The sequence below is a fragment of the Apus apus genome, chromosome 13, assembly GCF_020740795.1.
Source record: "Apus apus isolate bApuApu2 chromosome 13, bApuApu2.pri.cur, whole genome shotgun sequence".
Lineage (NCBI taxonomy): Eukaryota > Metazoa > Chordata > Aves > Apodiformes > Apodidae > Apus > Apus apus.
Window position 1 is genome coordinate 18,364,861 of NC_067294.1, and position 18,893 is coordinate 18,383,753.

The 18,893-nt window shown below is 54.8% G+C and overlaps 2 protein-coding genes across 2 annotated transcripts; both read right to left on the reverse strand.

The window, feature by feature from the left end:
• Positions 1-2,476: 2,476 nt before the first annotated feature.
• Positions 2,477-7,356, reverse strand: LOC127390256 (protocadherin alpha-10-like). The gene is made up of 2 exons (XM_051631571.1): positions 4,660-7,356; positions 2,477-2,503 (listed from the first exon to the last, which is right to left on the reverse strand). The coding sequence occupies exons 1-2, from the start codon at positions 7,354-7,356 to the stop codon at positions 2,477-2,479; spliced, it is 2,724 nt and encodes a 907-aa protein (XP_051487531.1).
• An 8,392-nt stretch (positions 7,357-15,748) lies between these two features.
• LOC127390257 (protocadherin alpha-2-like) lies at positions 15,749-18,893 on the reverse strand. The gene is made up of 3 exons (XM_051631572.1): positions 17,014-18,893; positions 16,412-16,958; positions 15,749-15,775 (listed from the first exon to the last, which is right to left on the reverse strand). The coding sequence occupies exons 1-3, from the start codon at positions 18,891-18,893 to the stop codon at positions 15,749-15,751; spliced, it is 2,454 nt and encodes an 817-aa protein (XP_051487532.1).

The following is an 18,893-nucleotide window of genomic DNA, read 5'->3' on the forward strand; positions in this document are numbered from 1 at the left end:
TTCACAAGCACTAATAGCACAGACAAGAACAGACATGAGGATATGCAGAACTTCTGGACATCCGGAGAGGACCCTGAGAGACCTGCACTGTGTGCTAGGCCTCTTCCCAAGGTCTTCTACTGGCACCCACTATCCCACACCATGAGAAATGCCATCACCATGGCATCTCCACAGACAAGAAGACATTCTCCAGGCCTTCCCCAAGGTCTCAGACCATGTTCTACCCACCATTTCCATTTCCCTCAAGCCAGTCTCTTCCCTACTCAAAGTCACCCTCCCCATCACACAGGCTCAGGTTCTACTCAGCACATCTCACAGGATCACTGCCAAAATACTCAGCTTTGTTCAAACCCCAACAAGATGCCCAGCTCTGAGCCAGCTCTGCGTGTGATCCCGGCCTTTGCACATCCTCACCTTCCCTCAGGACTGGCACAGAGAACATACTGCAGCTGCAAAGACACACGGTGTCTGGGCAGGCTCTTCCCAGCTGCCCGAACATCACCATGAATGCTTGGGCCTTCTCAGCAATCCCAGATGGAAATACACAGAGCTGCATGTCAGAGCTCTTATGGATTCTGTGATTAGAGCTGGGACACCTCTGATCCCAGTCCTCAGGGATTTTATGCTTCAACAGAACCACAGCAAATGCTCAAGTGCCAGGATACACGCACCGATGACAAACTGGGTGGGAGAATGTGAACCACAGAAAACTGGAGCTGGGCTGCTCTGCAGGCTTTTGTGTGTGTGTCCCAGACACCAAACTTTGCCCTGACTGACAACAGGACACACCATCTCCAATTCATTTAAAGTTGCAAGTGTTCAAGGCGGGGAAGTCAAGACCACAAAGATAACACCCACCTCTTCACGTGTCCTTAAAATCCTGCCTGAGGAGGAAAAAGGAACCATCATGGCAAGGTGCACAACGGTGGAACCCCATTCCCCATCAAAAAACAACAAAGTTGTCTATGGCAGATGTCTTCTCATCTGGCAAGAAGAGCATGGACAGCACCAACACATAAGGCTATGTAGAACTTCTGGAGCTCCTGAGAGGATCCCAGGCAAGCAACCAGCTGTGATGGGCCTCCTCCCAAGGTCTTCTACTGGAATCCTCTATCCCAAAACCTGGGAAATGACATCTCCAGCTCTTTACCAACGACACAGTCCATGTTGTACCCAGTATCTCCATTTCCTAAAGGAAGATTCTTCCCTGTTCAAAGTCACCCTCCCCATGACAAATGCCACAGCCTCACTACTCTGTGCTCCTCACAGGATGGCTGCTGCAGCACCCAGACATTGCTCCACCACTACAGCATGAACCAGCAATGAAACCCACTCTGAGCATGACCCTCAGCCTCACACGTCCTCACCTTCCCTCACAATTGGCACAGAGAACATATGGGGGGAATCAAATCCACACACTCTCTGGCAGACTCTTCCAGACTCTTCTCACATGCCTGACTTTCACCAGGAATATTTTGTGACTTTTTGGCAATTTCAGACAGAAACACCAGAGCTGCACATTAAGAGTTTTTGGAGAGTCTGTCACTGCTGGATTGTGACAGCCTCCTGATCCCATGTCACACTTTTTTCCTCTCTGAGAGAAACCTCACCAGGTGCTGGGGCACAAGCCCACTCATGGGATCCACCAGCATCTCTACTGAGGCCCTGTTAGTGCAAGTGCACAAGCAGGGGAAAGCAAGACACACAGATCACACCCACCCTTCCTCGTCACACCTGCCTTACAAGTCCCACCTGAGGAGGAGCAAGGAACTACCAGGGCAACACCCCCACAGCCATCGGGAACTGCTATGGATCCCTCACCCACTAACAAAGACAGCAGGGTCAGCACCACCCTCCCCCAACACCCTCCCAAAACAGGAACCAAGAAGCTCCATCAGGCAGTACCCAGCGAGTCTGCATCTCACCCCCCTCTTACCAACACGCTGCCTATGTCAGGCAGCAGCAGCACAAGGGACTGTCTCTGGTGGGAGACACTCATGACCCCAAAACACACTGCAGACATTTCAGTACCATGTCACTATCTCAAGATCCAAAAGGCTCCAGACCCTCAGAGCCTGGAAAAGGATCTTGGGCAGGGAACACTCAGTGCTCATCCTGCCTTGTCCTTTCCTCCAGGCCTCCTCCATGCCACACCTCTGCAACAATTTGCTCTCAGACAACACAGATCATCTCCCATTCTGCCTCACGACCATGGCCCATGGTCTTCCCAAGGATTTCCGACTTCAGAGACAAGTCTTCCCACGCTCCTGGTCACCCTTCACAGCAGGAACATGGCCAGGCCCTACCCAGTGAACTACCACAGTTCACCTCTGTGCCACTGTTGCATTTCCCATCTCAGGGCTCACCCCAGCTTTTGCAGACCCTTCTGCCAGTGAGAGCACCACAAAAAAACAGACAGAACGTATCAAGACCATGTCAGTTGTGTCTCTCTCTAAAGGTGCTGTTGGAACAGCTCTTAAAGGGCAATGGCACTGATTTCATGCTGTGGGGAGAACAACCCCAAACATTGACAAGCACCCCAATGTACACAGATGAAACCGACTACAGGAGGACTTGGGTTTGGGGATTGGTTATCAGGGGGTTTCTTTGTTTGGTAGGTTTGCTTGTTCTTTGCCTGAGTTACATTTTTCTTTGGTTGTGCTTCTTGGGGGGAATTCTGGTTGAACAGAAGGTTTCTAGGGCTTTCCTAAGGATGTGGCTACTGATGCCAATATTAAAACAACATTGTAACAGGACAGCAAACATCACACCAACCCTCTCCTGGAAGGCAAAAACCACAACTGATCCCACACTTGGGAAAAGACTACAGGAAAAGTCTGCAATGCCTTCCCTGCCTTCATAATGGCTCTGGTGAGAGGATCACAAGGCAGAAAATACACCACGGGGAGAGAAAATCCAGCAGCCCCAGTTGTCTCCTTGCATCAGATCTTTTGCAAAGAAAAATCCAAGAGGGGTGGGAAGAGTTTTAAATGAGAAACCACGTCTGGTAGCAGCACACTCAGCAGACAGCAAAGGTAAAAAGCTAGAAAACCGTGCCTTGGAACACTGCCACCACCTCAGCCCAAGTGTCTTGCACCCCTTCAGCAAACTCGGGGGGAAATGTGACACCCCAGTATGGAAGAGCCTTGATTTCATCCCACAACTCACACCCATAATGTCAATCCCCAGCTGTCAACGGGAACTGCAAAGACCTTTATTTACTGTTCACCCCACAGCCGGGGGTCTCTAGCAAGGACACCAAGGCAGTTGCAAAGGTCCCATTTACACCATGAAAGGCCCACCAAGCACCCACCGCCCGTAGCACCCAGGTGACAGGACTGGATCCCAACAGCCCCTGACCTGGGGCCGGGAGAGAAGGGCAACATCCTACTGCCATCCTCTACCCCACACCATGGGAAACAAGATCTCCACACCTAAGCAGACATCACCCACTCCTTCCACAAAGACAGATCAGATTCTAACCAGCATCTCCACTGACCTCAGGCAAGACTCTTCCCCACCCTACATCACCCTTCCCATCACTCTGGCCCAGCCTCTAAAGACACAGAATTTACTTGACCCATCAAGATGGCCAGATCTAATCCCTGCCCTGCATGTGATCCCAGCCTTTACACATCCTCACCTTGCCTCACGATTGGCACACTCACCTTTCAGACATGCCACACTCCCCTCTGGCTTCACCAGTCTCAGGTGAAACCATTACCCACCTGGGAGCAACACCACTTATGGAGGTGGTGTCACGGATCAACACACCAGTATCACTGATGGTATCTACTGCACAGGAAAATGTGGTGTTGGGTATGGGATGGGTTTTCTTTCAAAAGAGGATTTCCAGGGGTTTTGGAAAGGTGTGGCTGCTGATGCAAATATACAAGTCACATCACAACAGGCTGGTGTGTGGTGACACCGCCTCCCTGGCCAAGAGCACAGGCCCACAGTCCCATTCAGATGGGCAGGAGAAGAAACACCCACCTTTGGTCAAAGTCCTCTGCTTGAACACTTTATGTCACTCTGTAGAGTAACAACACACTTGGAAAAAGAACACAGAAAAAGTCCATATTGACTTCCCTACTTCATTAATAGCTCCAGTGAGAGAACCAAAAAGAAGAAAAGAATCCACAGCGAGAGAAAACCCTGAAGAGCCAAACCCAACCATGTATCACTCCTTTTCTAAGGAACAATCATAGAAGAGGACAACAGTTTTTAACAAGAAACTACCTCGGACACCACCAAGATCAGCACTCAGAAACAGGGAATAAAGCAGAAAATACTGCCAGGGGGACTGTCACATCCACAGCCCCCGTGTTACATACACCTCTGGAATACTCGGGTGGAAATGATACAAGTCAATAGGCAAGAGCTTTGATTTAGATCTACAGCAGAACAACCTCAGACAGCAGCAAACCTCAGCTGCAGCCGGTAACTGCTGCGCCCACCAAGGGAGGCAAGGACGCTAAAGCAGATGCAAAGGTCCCATTAACGCCGGGAAGGACCCGCCAAGCACCCACCGCCCGCAGCACCCAAGGGAACACACCGGCCCCCAACAGCCCCAGACCTGGGGCCGGCTGACGAGGATGAGAAAGGCCAGAAAGACGAGGGGGGGGAAGGGGCGAGGGGCGGGACAGGGAGGCCACTGACCGTGTCCAGCAGAGCGGGCGCCTCCGGCTGCGTCTCCTTCGCCGCGGGGCCGGGCGGCGGCGGCGGCGGGAAGTTGGGGCTGAAAACCATCAGGTCGCTCTTGCCCGCGCCCTCCGCCACGCACAGGCTCCGGCTCTGGCGCTGCGAGTACGACCAGCTCCCCACTTCGCTGGCGCACACCAGCGTCGCCGCACCGGGCCCCGACACCACGCCCGCCCGCGGCGCACACCGCGACGCCCCGTACAGCACCACCGCCAGCACCAACACGCTCGACACCGCGCAGATGGCCACCACCAGCCACACGTTCGTCACCGACGACCACGACAAAGCCGCGCCGCCCTCCGCCACCGACAACGGACCCCGCCCCGACCCCAACCCCGACGACAGCGACGACCCCGCCGCCGCCGCCTCGGCGCCCTCCACCAGCGACACGCTCAGCGTGGCCGTGGCCGAGCGCGCCGGCTCCCCGTGGTCCCGCACCACGATCACCAGCCTCTGCCGCGGGCCGTCCGCCTCCTCCAGCGCCCGCGCCGTGCTCACCTCGCCGCTGTACAGCCCCACGCGGAACGGGCCCTTCCCCCGCGGCTCCCACAGCTCGTACCGCAGCCACGCGTTGTAGCCCGAGTCCGCGTCCACCGCGCGGATCTTCGCCACCACCTGCCCCGCCGGCGCCCCCCACGCCGCCCACGCCCACAACAACGCCCCCGCCACCGGCACCGGCCCCGACGCGCCCTCCCACGCCGCCTCGCCCCACGCGCCGCCGCCCGCGGCCGGCAGCAGCGCCGGCGCGTTGTCGTTCTCGTCCACCACGAACAGCTGCACCGTCGCGTTGCCGCACAGCGGCGGCTCCCCCGCGTCCACCGCCCGCACCTCGAACTCCAGCACCTGCACCTCCTCGTAGTCCAGCGCCTGCAGCGCCCACAGGCGCCCGCTCTCCGCGTCCACCGACACGTAGCTCGACGCCGACCGCCACCCCCCGCCCGAGCCCTCCCACACCGAGTAGCTCACGCGCCCGTTGCCCGCCTCGTCCGGGTCCCGCGCCCACAGCCGCGCCAGCTCCGCGCCCGCCGCGTTGTTCTCCCGCGCCAGCACCGTGTACACCGCCTGCGCGAACGCCGGCGCGTTGTCGTTCACGTCCGACACCGGCACCCGCAGCCCCAGCCTGCCAACCAGCGCCGGCGCCCCGCCGTCCTCCGCACGCACCTCCACCTCGTACTCCGACACCCGCTCCCGGTCCAGCGCCTCCCGCAGCACCAGCGAGTACGACCCCGCGAACGTCGCCACCAGACCGAACGGCGACGCCGGCCACACCGCGCACGACACAAGCCCGTTCGCCCCCGAGTCCCGGTCCCACACGCTCAGCACGGCCACCACCGTCCCCACCGACGCGTCCTCGGACACCGGCACCGACAGCGACGTCACCCGCACCTCGGGCGCGTTGTCGTTCACGTCCAGCACCTCCAACACCACCTTGCAGTGACCCCACAACGGAGGGTTTCCCTGATCCGCTGCATCCACTTGCAGGCGATAGAGACCAACATCCTCAAAGTCCAAGTCACCCCTCAGACGGATCTCTCCGCTCTTTCGGTCGATCCCGAACACGTTTCTTCCATCCTGAGGGAACAACTGCTGCAACGAATAAGAGATATTCCTGTTCGTCCCCTCGTCCAAATCCGTGGCATTTACTCTGATCACTAAAGTTCCGCGCTCCGCGTTTTCTGGCAGCTGCACTTTATACACCGACTGGTTGAACTGGGGCGCGTTGTCATTTGCATCCAGCACCGAGATCACCAGCTCCATCGTGCCCGACAGAGACGGCCGGCCCCCGTCACTCGCCGTCACCACCACACGGTGCACGGGCAGCGTCTCGCGGTCCAGAGGTTTCCTGAGAACCAGAAAAATGGACTCGCCGTCCTCCTCGCTTTTTTGTAAATCCAGAGCGAAGTGCTCGCTGGGGCTGAGTGTGTAGGAGAGCTGCGCGTTAGAGCCGATATCCGCGTCCGACGCGCCCTCCAGCGGGAACCGAGACCCGGCAGGGGAGTTCTCCGATATACTCAGGTTTTTTCGGGCGGCGGGGAAGAGCGGGGCGTTGTCGTTGATGTCGGTGACCTCCAGCTCCACGTGGAAGACGCGCAGCGGCCGCTCCACCAGCACCTCCAGCCGCAGGGCGCACGGCGCGCTCTTCCCGCACAGCTCCTCCCGGTCCAGCCGCGAGCTCACCACCAGCGCCCCGCTCGCCCCGCTCACCTCCACGCTCGCCCGCCGGCCCTGCGCCACCAGCCGCAGCCGCCGCGCCTCCGCCTCGCCCGCCTCCAGGCCCACGTCCTGCGCCAGCCGCCCCACCACCGTCCCGGCCTTGGCTTCCTCCGGCACCGAGTACCGCACCTGCCCCACCACCACCGCCCACACCGCCTGCACCACCAGCACCCGCACCGCCGCCGACACCACACAACACACGCCCATCGCCGCCGCCGCCCGCACGGGCCCCGCACGGCTCCCCGCCGCCGCCCGCACGCACGCACCGCCTCTCCTGCCCGGGGACCCCGCGCCGCCCCCCGCGCTCACAGCCGGGCTCTCCGCCGCACCGGGGCGGAGCCGCCTCGCCGCTCGCCGCCGTTTCTCAGCCTGCAGCGACACCGTGTGCTGCTCCGCCGCCTCACACGCTCCCCGCACCGACCGCGCTACCGCCTCCGTCATGCTCAGCTCCTCTCCCGTCTCTTCTCGCCGCTCGCCTCCGTGCTTTTCTTTATTATTCTTCTTTCCTTCCCCTACTCCTCATTTCTTCTTCCTTTCTTCCTCGCTGTTTGCTTTCACTGATTTCTTTATTTCCTCTTCCGTTTTCTGTCTTCTTTTCTCTTCCCTATTTTTTAATTTCCTTTTCCTACTTTCTTTTCTTCTCTTACTGCTCGCTTCTCCTTCTCTTTCTTCTTTTCCTCCTCCTCCTCCTCCTCTTTCTTCTCAGACTCGCCCGATCCTCTCCTCCTCTTCCTTCTCTCTCCCTCACTCCCACTGCCAGCTCTCCACTCGCCTCCAGCCCCCGGCGCAGACCATCAAAGCCGGACCCATCAGCGCTAATTACGACCTGGCAGCGCCGAAGCGCAGTAGTCTAACCACGCCGGAGGCTTTTAGGGACCAGCTCCGTTCAGCGTCTACAGAGAGGTACGTTCCGTGCCTGCGGGTCATCTCCTCTCTATTTTCTTCTCTCCTTCTTCCTCTCTTTCTCTTCCATAAATTCCTTCCTTGCTCTTTATTGCCCTTCTCATGCTTACCCTTTCTTCTACTGCTTCTTCTTTCTTCTGTCTTTCCTTTCCATCACTCTTTCTTTCCTTCCCTTCCTGCTCTCACTCAACTATTCTCTTTATAGAAAATCAGCTGATATGTTGTCTCTTCCTTTTTTTTTTTTCTTTTTTTTTCGGTAACCAAAATATTTACTACATGTCTACACCTCCCTCCCAATGAATCATGAACATCCCCTCAGGCAGGAGCTCTCGCTCCTCTTCCTCACCACTTTTCATCCCATTTATCAAAACGTCCCTGAATACCGAGGATGCTGAGGATGCATAAAGCAACGTTGGTGAATCCTGGTACTCTCCTTTATCGTTGCTTCTTTCCTGCATTCCATTCTTCCTCTCCATATAACACTGGTGAACCCTGATAATCTCCTCTATCATCTCTTCCTTCTTTCTCCTCTATCATCTTTTTCTTCTTGCAATCTCTTCTTCTTTTCTGTCTCCATCTTTTCTTTCTTTCCTCCTGCCCTGTCCTTGCCTCCCATTCTCTTCTATTTTCATCCTTGTATCTTCCATTCGTTTCCCACTATCAAAAAACTTTTCAGAATTTCTACACCACGCTTGCCATGAATCACAGACATGCCCTTTGGCAAGAGCTCTCATTCCTCCTGCTTACCAACTCCCATTCTTCCAGACAGGGAACAACCTTCTGCCTTTCCTTCTGTCTGCAAATCTCCAAACTCTCCTCATCTTCTGGAAGAACAACACACTCTTCAGCACCCCAGCCAGCTCAAGGACCCAGCACATAACAGAGTAAGACATCACAAAACACTCCACCACTCTCAAGCACAAGCCTAAGCCCAGATACTTGGGTGTCTGATAAAAGAGAATCCACAGAGCCCAAGTAGCAGAGCAAGCCCATCCTATGGCCAAGCAGAGCTCTGCTACAGCAGAACAGAACTCACCATCCATGGAAACAGAAGCCCAAGCCCCAGATAGTATAGGACTTGTGCCTACAGGCTCCAATGAGTCCAAACAACACACGGTAGAGTCTCTTGGGGAACTCAAACCCATCACAGCCCAGCAAGACAACCCTTCACAAAGGCTAAGAAAGCATGGGGCAACAACTGCTCCCAGCAAATATTCATGTACCTTGAGGAAGAGCCTCCTTTTCCACCTGCACAATGAATGTCAAGCTCTTGCACTGCCTTTCAGGCAGACATGAGCTGCCAGAACAACAAACCAAATCTCTCTATCCAGGGACATGAAGCCCCACAGAACCGGCTCATTAGCATGAACCACCTGAGAAAGGCCACCGAGGTGATACCACAGCATCTTCACTGACAACATCACCTCAATGTCCAACTTACCCACTCCCAGAAATGCATTCGGGTCCCTCCTCCACCCGTGCTTGCTGCCACCTGCTCACACTGTGCCTGGAAGCACCAGGAAGGGAATGATGGCAGATAGTAGTGCTGTGCTGCTCCCACCATGGAATCGCAGAATATCTCAAGTTCTAAGGGACCCATAAGGATCATTGAGTCCTGCTCCCAATCCAGGTAATATTTGGTTGATCCAACATGAAGATACCATGACAAGACCACAATAAATCACTCCCATTCATCATCTTATACATATCAGTGACTTACCTGAAGTACCACTCATTGCTTCTTCAGAAGAGAAACATTCTGCAACAGCCCTGAAGTCACTGGACAGTGCACAGGGCTCCCTATGCTCTTCTGTCACAGGGGAAGCAGGAGGGACACCTGAAACCTGAGGACATTCTCTCAGCCTCAGCTCAGGAGACTGCAGAAGCATTCCCACACACTGATGGCCAACTGGCCAAAACTCTGCTCCCCGGCACCGCCCGCGCTAACGACTCCGTCATGCTCTGCTCCTCTCCCGTCTCCTCTTGCCGCTCGCCTCTTTTTCTCTTTTTTTCCGCCCACTCCTTACTTGTTTTTCCTTGCTCGCTCCTTCTTTCCTTCCTCCTTTCCTCTTTCTTCATCTTTCTTTCTCTTTTCTGCTTTTTAATCTTTTTTGTCTCCGTTATTTTCTCCTTTTTCTTCGGGTTCTTGCTTTCGCCGTGCCCATTCCTATACTCCTCCTTAAATTCTTTTTCAATCCTTCTCCCGTCTTTACCCCCGCTGACAGCTCTCTACGAGTGGGATGTCACAGGCCGAGACCCGCTGGCTGCGAATATCACAAACGGAGCCATTAGCGCTAATTAAGGGGCATCAGCGCTAATCACCGCGCAGCAACACCGGAGCTGAATACTCTAATCCCAGGGGAGACTCTTTAGGGACATTTGTCCAGGGAGCAAGGGTAGCATCGATGTGTTATCGTTTCCTCCTTTACCGCTTCCTCTCTTCCTTGTTTGTTTCCTGGCTTGCTTGTTTACTTTCCTTTACTATCACAGACTCTTTCCTTTTTTGTTTTTTTCTTTTTTTTTTCTCCCTCCTTTCCTTCTTCATTTCCTTCTACTCTTTTTCTCTCCTTTTTCCTCTCATTTAATTCTTTCCCTGTTCTCTTCCCTTACATCTTCTCTTTCCTTCTCTTCCCTCATCTCCTCTCCTGTTTCCACCCTTGTCTCTCTCTCTTTTTTTTTTCTTTTCCAAAGTGTTTTACAAATATCTACACCACGCTCACTATGAATCATGGACATGTCCTTTGGCAAGAAATCTCATTCCTCCTCCTAACCACTCTCCATCAAGCCTTGCCGAGAGTCCCTTAGTACCGAGGACATGAAGTTCCTCAACTCCACCATTTCAAGATAACGTCACTGTATGCTGGTAACCTCCTCAACCATCTCTTCCTTCCTTCTTTGCTCCTTGCTTGCTTGTTTCTTACTTGCAATGATTCCTTCCTTTTCTTTCTTCTTTACCACGTTTTCTCATTCATTCTTCCTTTCTCTTTCTTTTTCCACCTTGCATCATCCTCTACTGCCTTTGCCTCCCCTTCTCTTCTGCTTCCATCCTTGTCTCTTCATTTTTTTCCTTACCAAAATGTTTTTAAAAGGTCTCCACCACACTCACCATGAAGTCCAAATATGCCATTTGGCAGGAACTCTCATTCATCTTCCCTACCACCTTCCATCCTTCTGGACAGGGAACAACCTTCCTGCCCTCCTTGGATCTGTGCACCAGCAACATCTCCTCCCTTCACGAAGGCCACACTCTTCTGCCTCCAGTCTTCTCAAGCACACTGCAAATAACAGACCAAGGCCACCGCCTGCCAGCCAACAGCTCAGCTACATCTGAGAAGAAATCACAACCCCTGGAAGCAGAATCCCAAGCCCCAGGTGCTTGGACATCTGTGTGAACAGGCTTCAAAGTGCCCAGACCACCCGGGGGAGTCTTTATTTTGGGAAATTATACCCATCACAGCCCAGCACAACAATCCTCCAAGAAGGCTTAAAAAGCACAGCACAACCACAGCTCCCAAGCACCCTGCATGTTCCTTGAGGTAGAGCCATTCAGTTTTCACCTGCATGTTGAATACCAAGCTCTTGCTTCCCCTTTCAGGCAGGCATGAGCTGCCTGAAAAAACTGCAATACCCAGGGACATTAACCTCCATGGAATTCCTCTCCCGCATTAGCATGGTCCACATGCCACACAGCCAAACCAGAGCCACCCAGGTACCACCACAGCATTTTTAGTGAGAATATCCCCTCGACGCCCAACACATCTACTCCAAGAAACACACTGGGGTCCCTCCTCCATCCGTGCCCAGTGGTCCCTGCTCACACTGTGCCTGGAAGCAGCAGGACAGGAAGGAGAGCAGACACTGGTGCTGTGCTGCTCCACACCTACAGGCATGACAACCCAGGCAACATTTGGTTCATACCACACAAAGATGCCACAACTAAACAGGAAAAATGTGCATCTGTTTCTCAAAATACATCTTCTTTGGGTATGATTAACTTACCTGTAGCATCACTGCTTGGGTCTTCAGAATTAAAAAAAAAAAAAAAAAAGTTAAAAAACATATATATCAGGACAGGAGAACTGGTTTAAAGGGATGTTTTATCTTAACTTTGTGAGAGATTGCTGGGGGTGTGAGACAGGTAGCAAGTAGCACTGTGTGCCACACATCTTCTTGATGTTTTCTCCTGACATCCTCTTTCCCATGCCTTGGGAAGCAGGCTCTCCAGCTAAGTGGACATTCTCCAGTTCTTCCCCAGTGGTACAGCCTGTGTTCTGTCCTGCAGCTCCATTTCCTCATGCAAGATCCTTCCTCGTTCAAGATCACCCTCCCCATGATGGATCCCTCCAATGGAAGTTGTGCCATTCTGTAACAGAAGGCCTCCAACTCCAAATGTGCTTGTGAGCCTGGGAAAGAATCCTGGGCAAGAAGACTCCATAACTATCCTGCCTCATGCCTTTATGTAGACATTCCCCATTCCCCACTCTGCCACCTGTTCTCAGGACAAGCTCATCATCTCCAATTCTCATTTTCTTATGACATGGCACATGGTCTTCCCAATGATTTCTAGTTCTCACAGACAAGTCTTCCTGCTGCTCACAATCACTTTTCACATCAGGACATGGCCAGGCCCTACTCAGTGTCACTGCCACATTCACCTCCATGACATGCCATGGTTTTCTCTGGCACACCAGGTGTCACTCCACGTTTTGCAAACCCTTCCCATCCATCAGAACACCATGAAAATACACAGATGGTACCACATACAGTGTCCTCCAGACACCCTGCAGGTGACCCTTCAGGTCTCGCAATGCTCAGCTACATCAGATGGTAATCATAGAATCATGGAATAGTTTTGGTTGGAAGGGACCTTAAAGGTCATCTAGATCCAACACCCTGCCATGGGTAGGGGCACCTCCCACCAGACCAGGTTGCTCCAAGGCCCATCCAACCTGGCCTCAAACACTTCCAGGGGTGGCATCCACATCCTCCCTGGGAAATCTGTTCCAGTGTCTCACCAGCCTCATAGTGGAGAATTTCTTCCTGATGTCCAACCTAAATCTCCCCTCTTCCAGCTTAAAACCATTACCCCTCGTATTATCACTACACACCCTGGTAAAAAGCCCCTCCCCAGCTTTCCTGTAGCCCCTTCAGGCACTGGAAGGCCACTACAAGGTATCCCTAGAGCCTTCTCTTCTCCAGGCTGAACAGACCCAAGTCTCTCAGCCTGTCTCCAAAGCAGAGCTGCTTCAGCCGTTGGATCATCTCTGTGGCCTCCTCTGGAATTGCTCTAACACTTCCATGTCCTTCCTGTGTTAAGGGCTCCAGAACTGGACATATTAATCCAGGTGGGGTCTCACAAGTGCAGAGTAGAGGGGCAGAATCACCACTCTCAACCTGCTGGTCACACTTCTTTTGACGCAGCCCTGGACATGGTTGGTTTCTGGGCTGCCAGCACACGTTGCTGACTCATGTTGAGCTTTTCATCAACCAACACCCCCAGGTCCTTCACCTCAAGGCTGTTCTCAATTCATTCTATGCCCAACCTGTATTTGTGCTTGGAATTGCACCAACCCAGGTGCAGGACCTTGCACTTAGCTTTGTTGAACTTCATAAGATTGGTATGGGCCCACCTCTCAAAGCTGTCAAGATCCCTCTAGATGGCATCTCTTCCCTCCAACGTGCCAACCTCACCACACACTTTAGTATCATCAGCAAGCTTGCTGAGGGTGCCCTGAGTTCCACAGTCACCATCCTCATGTCACCAAACACATCCATTCAGAGAAGTGCTTTGGGGTCCCTCCTCCATCTGTCCTTGCTTTCACCTGCTCACACTGTGCCTGGAAGCAGCAGGACAGGAATGAGCAGACACTGGTGCTGTGCTGCTCCAAACCTACAGGCATTTCAATCCAGGAAACATTCAGTCACTCAAACATGAAAATACCACAACAAAACAGGAAAAAAAGTACCTCGCTTTCTCAAAATACATCTTAATTAGCTATGAGTAACTTACCTGTAAGGACAAAAGGATTAATTTTAAGCAATGTTTTCACTAAACATTATGGAAGACTGCTGGGGAAGCTGGACAGCAAAAAAAAATGTACTCATGTTCTGCAAAAGCCTTGAAAATGCTGAACAGTGCACAGTGCTCCCTTACACACTTCTATCACAATGGAAGCAAGAGGGAGATCTGTAAGCCAAGGACATTTTGTCAACATCAACCACAGCTCAGGAGACTGTGAAAATCATCCTTAGCACTGGAGGCAAACTGCCTGAAACTCTGCCACCTGACAGCTGCCAAAATCCCATCATCTCTGTCTCATCCACCATTACCAACACATTGCTCATGTGAGAGCAGAATAAAGAAGGGTGAGAGGAGAAGAAAATAACCCAGAGATCCCATCCCACATTATTGAAATGAAAAAAGCAACAAACAAGGCACAAGGACATGCAGAAATTCCAGAGTCCCCAAGAGGATCCTGTGCAGGTAGCATTGTTTGCCAGGACACTCCACAGGGTTTTCTTCTGGCATCCTCTACATCACACTCAGGGAAATGGCATCTCCAGCTAAGTGACATCATCCACTTCCCCCCCAGTGACACAAACTACGATCTACCCAGCTTCTCCCTTTCCCTCGGGTGAAACTTCTCGTCACTCAAGGTCACACTCCCCATGACACACGCCCAGAACCTACTTCAGCCATTCACAGGATCACTGTTAAAGTACCCAGGAGCTGCTCCAGCCCAACAACATGCTCCAGTTCCAAACGCTGGTCTGGACAGATCTTCACACATCCTCACCTTCCCTCATGATTGCCCTGAAGAACATATGGAGGGCTTCAGAAATACACAGTTTCTGGAAGAGCTACACATGAGAACTGAGTTCTTAAATATTCTGTGACTAGAGCTGTGACAGCTCTGATCCCAGACCACATGGATTTTGTTCTTTGAGAAAAACCACACCAAATGCTGAAGCAGAAGGGCACTCACAATATCAGCTGGGTGGGAGAATTTGTACCACAGAAGATCAGAGCTGGGCTGATCTGAACATCTGGAGTATACATGCACAAACCTGAATGAGTGAAGCTTGACAATGACACATCATCACTAAGGAGGTCACCTATGCAGAGGCAAAAGTGGGGCAAGTCAACTGCTCAAAGACTACACCCACTTCATCACATCTGCTTACAAGTCCCACCTGAGGAAGAAAAACAAACTATCAGGGCAACACCAACAGCTCTGGATGTAACTACGGATCCCCACCACTACAGGTGGAGGACAGAAAGTTGAAGCAGACTGAACCCTCTCTCAACACCTTTCCCAGAACAGCAGCAAAAAGCTTAATCAGAAAATACTCAGTATCTGCATCTCACTCTCTATTTAGTGACGCATGGCCTACATCAGGAAGCAGCACAAGGGACCGTCTCTGGAGGGAGACATTCATGACCTCAAAAGACATTGTGGACATTTCAATACCATGTAACTATCTCAAAATCCAGAAAGCCTTCAACTCCAGAGCCTTCAAGCCTGGAAAAGGATCCTGGGCAGGAACACTCTGGGCCCATCCTGCCTCATGCTTTCCTCCAAACATCTTCCATTCCTCACTCTGTGACACGTGAGCTCAAGACAAACCAATAATCTCAAATTCTTGTCTTACAACTTGGTGCATGGTCTTTCCAAGGATTTCCAATTCAGACAAGTACTCCTACTGCTCAGGCTCGCCCTTCACCTTAGGACATGGCCAAGCTCTACTCAGGGCCACTGCCACATTCACCCCCTGACCATGCTACTGTTTCATTTACTGCCTCAAGGCTCACTCCAGCTTTTACAGACCCTTCCATCAGTGAGAGCATCATAAAAAAAACATATGGGTGACATCATAGACACGGTGTCCAGCAGACTCCCCTCCTTCTATAGGTGATGCTAGGATAGCTCTAAATGGCAACGACAGTGATGTCATGCTATGGGAACAACCCAAAGGAGGACAACACCATAATAGTTCGTATTGACTGTGTAGGAGAATTCAGGTTTGGGAGGTTGTTTTTGGAGGAGGTGTGTTCTCCTGGTTTTCCTTGTTTATTACCACAAAAAGAAGCTTTCAAGGTCTTTCATAACTTGTGGGTGGTGACGACCAGAAAGAACATGAAAACAGACAAGACATATGTCACACCATTTCTTCAGGGGAAAAGTGGAGTAGGAAAAGAAGAAAACTCCTGTTTCTAACGCAGATCTTGCATCACACTCCTCTGCCTGAACACTTCATACAACTAACTACAGATAAAACATACCCAAAAAAACAGAAGACAGGAAAAGTCTGTGTGATCTTCCCTGCTTTCTTAATTACTCTGGCAAGCCAACCATGGAGAGGGAAAGCGCTGAAGTCACAGTGGTCACTCTGAAGTACGTATTTTTGTAAAGAAGAATAAACAGGAAAGGAATAGAATTCTGGACCTTAAACTACATCAGATAACAGCACGATCCACAGGCAGTACAGAAGTAATTTACATAGCAAGCAGTAGACTGTACCACCAGAGCTCAAATGTGAGGAGGAACAGAAGGGGCGCGAGGGGAAGGGGCGGGACAGGGAGGCCACTGACCGTGTCCAGCAGAGCGGGCGCCTCCGGCTGCGTCTCCTTCGCCGCGGGGCCGGGCGGCGGCGGCGGGAAGTTGGGGCTGAAAACCATCAGGTCGCTCTTGCCCGCGCCCTCCGCCACGCACAGGCTCCGGCTCTGGCGCTGCGAGTACGACCAGCTCCCCACTTCGCTGGCGCACACCAGCGTCGCCGCACCGGGCCCCGACACCACGCCCGCCCGCGGCGCACACCGCGACGCCCCGTACAGCACCACCGCCAGCACCAACACGCTCGACACCGCGCAGATGGCCACCACCAGCCACACGTTCGTCACCGACGACCACGACAAAGCCGCGCCGCCCTCCGCCACCGACAACGGACCCCGCCCCGACCCCAACCCCGACGACAGCGACGACCCCGCCGCCGCCGCCGCCTCGGCGCCCTCCACCAGCGACACGCTCAGCGTGGCCGTGGCCGAGCGCGCCGGCTCCCCGTGGTCCCGCACCACGATCACCAGCCTCTGCCGCGGGCCGTCCGCCTCCTCCAGCGCCCGCGCCGTGCTCACCTCGCCGCTGTACAGCCCCACGCGGAACGGGGCCCTTCCCCCGCGGCTCCCACAGCTCGTACCGCAGCCACGCGTTGTAGCCCGAGTCCGCGTCCACCGCGCGGATCTTCGCCACCACCTGCCCCGCCGGCGCCCCCCACGCCGCCCACGCCCACAACAACGCCCCCGCCACCGGCACCGGCCCCGACGCCGCCTCCGGCGCCGCCTCGCCCCACGCGCCGTCGCCCGCGGCCGGCAGCAGCGCCGGCGCGTTGTCGTTCTCGTCCACCACGAACAGCTGCACCGTCGCGTTGCCGCACAGCGGCGGCTCCCCCGCGTCCACCGCCCGCACCTCGAACTCCAGCACCTGCACCTCCTCGTAGTCCAGCGCCTGCAGCGCCCACAGACGCCCGCTCTCCGCGTCCACCGACACGTAGCTCGACGCCGACCGCCACCCCCCGCCCGAGCCCTCCCACACCGAGTAGCTCACGCGCCCGTTGCCCGCCTCGTCCGGGTCCCGCGCCCACAGCCGCGCCAGCTCCGCGCCCGCCGCGTTGTTCTCCCGCGCCAGCACCGTGTACACCGCCTGCGCGAACGCCGGCGCGTTGTCGTTCACGTCCGACACCGGCACCCGCAGCCCCCAGCCTGCCAACCAGCGCCGGCGCCCCGCCGTCTCCGCACGCACCTCCACCTCGTACTCCGACACCCGCTCTCGGTCCAGCGCCTCCCGCAGCACCAGCGAGTACGACCCCGCGAACGTCGCCACCAGACCGAACGGCGACGCCGGCCACACCGCGCACGACACAAGCCCGTTCGCCCCCGAGTCCCGGTCCCACACGCTCAGCACGGCCACCACCGTCCCCACCGACGCGTCCTCGGACACCGGCACCGACAGCGACGTCACCCGCACCTCGGGCGCGTTGTCGTTCACGTCCAGCACCTCCAGCTCCACGCTGCAGTGACCCGACAGCGGAGGGGTGCCTTGGTCTCTCGCTTCAATACGAAAATCAAACACGCGGACTTCTTCAAAGTCCAGGGCGCCTGTCAGACGAATCTCACCCGTCCTCGGATTGACAGCAATCACCTCTCTTCCACTAATGGGAAGGAAACTTGTCGCCGTGTAGGTCACTTCACTGTTGATTCCTATGTCCGGATCCGTGGCGTTCACCCGCACCACCAGTGTCCCCTCTGCAGCGCTCTCCGGCAGCTGCACTTTATACACCGACTGGTTGAACTGGGGCGCGTTGTCATTTGCATCCAGCACCGAGATCACCAGCTCCATCGTGCCCGACAGAGACGGCCGGCCCCCGTCACTCGCCGTCACCACCACACGGTGCACGGGAAGCGTCTCACGGTCCAGAGCTTTCGTTAATACCAGATCAGGTATAGGATTTCTCTCGTTCGATTTTTGTAAATCCAAACGAAAATGCTCGCTGGGGCTGAGCGTGTAGGAGAGCTGCGCGTTAGAGCCGATATCCGCGTCCGACGCGCCCTCCAGCGGGAACCGAGACCCGGCAGGGGAGTTCTCTGGTATACTCAGGTTTTTTCGGGCGGCGGGGAAGAGCGGGGCGTTGTCGTTGATGTCGGTGACCTCCAGCTCCACGTGGAAGACGCGCAGCGGCCGCTCCACCAGCACCTCCAGCCGCAGGGCGCACGGCGCGCTCTTCCCGCACAGCTCCTCCCGGTCCAGCCGCGAGCTCACCACCAGCGCCCCGCTCGCCCCGCTCACCTCCACGCTCGCCCGCCGGCCCTGCGCCACCAGCCGCAGCCGCCGCGCCTCCGCCTCGCCCGCCTCCAGGCCCACGTCCTGCGCCAGCCGCCCCACCACCGTCCCGGCCTTGGCTTCCTCCGGCACCGAGTACCGCACCTGCCCCACCACCACCGCCCACACCGCCTGCACCACCAGCACCCGCACCACCACGGGCCACCAGCACGGCCTCGGTGGTCCACAGCCTCCCAGCAT

Coding starts and splice junctions, on each gene's coding strand:
- LOC127390256 (XM_051631571.1), bottom strand. CDS start 7,356: ATGACGGAGGCGGTAGCGCGGTCGGTGCGGGGAGCGTGTGAGGCGGCG. Junction 2,504..4,659: donor CGCCCGCTCTGCTGGACACG/GTCAGTGGCCTC, acceptor TTCTCCCCACAG/CATGAAATCAGTGCCATTGC.
- LOC127390257 (XM_051631572.1), bottom strand. CDS start 18,893: ATGCTGGGAGGCTGTGGACCACCGAGGCCGTGCTGGTGGCCCGTGGTG. Junction 16,959..17,013: donor GGCTACAACGCGTGGCTGCG/GTACGAGCTGTG, acceptor GGGGCTGTACAG/CGGCGAGGTGAGCACGGCGC. Junction 15,776..16,411: donor CGCCCGCTCTGCTGGACACG/GTCAGTGGCCTC, acceptor TTGTTCCCATAG/CATGACATCACTGTCGTTGC.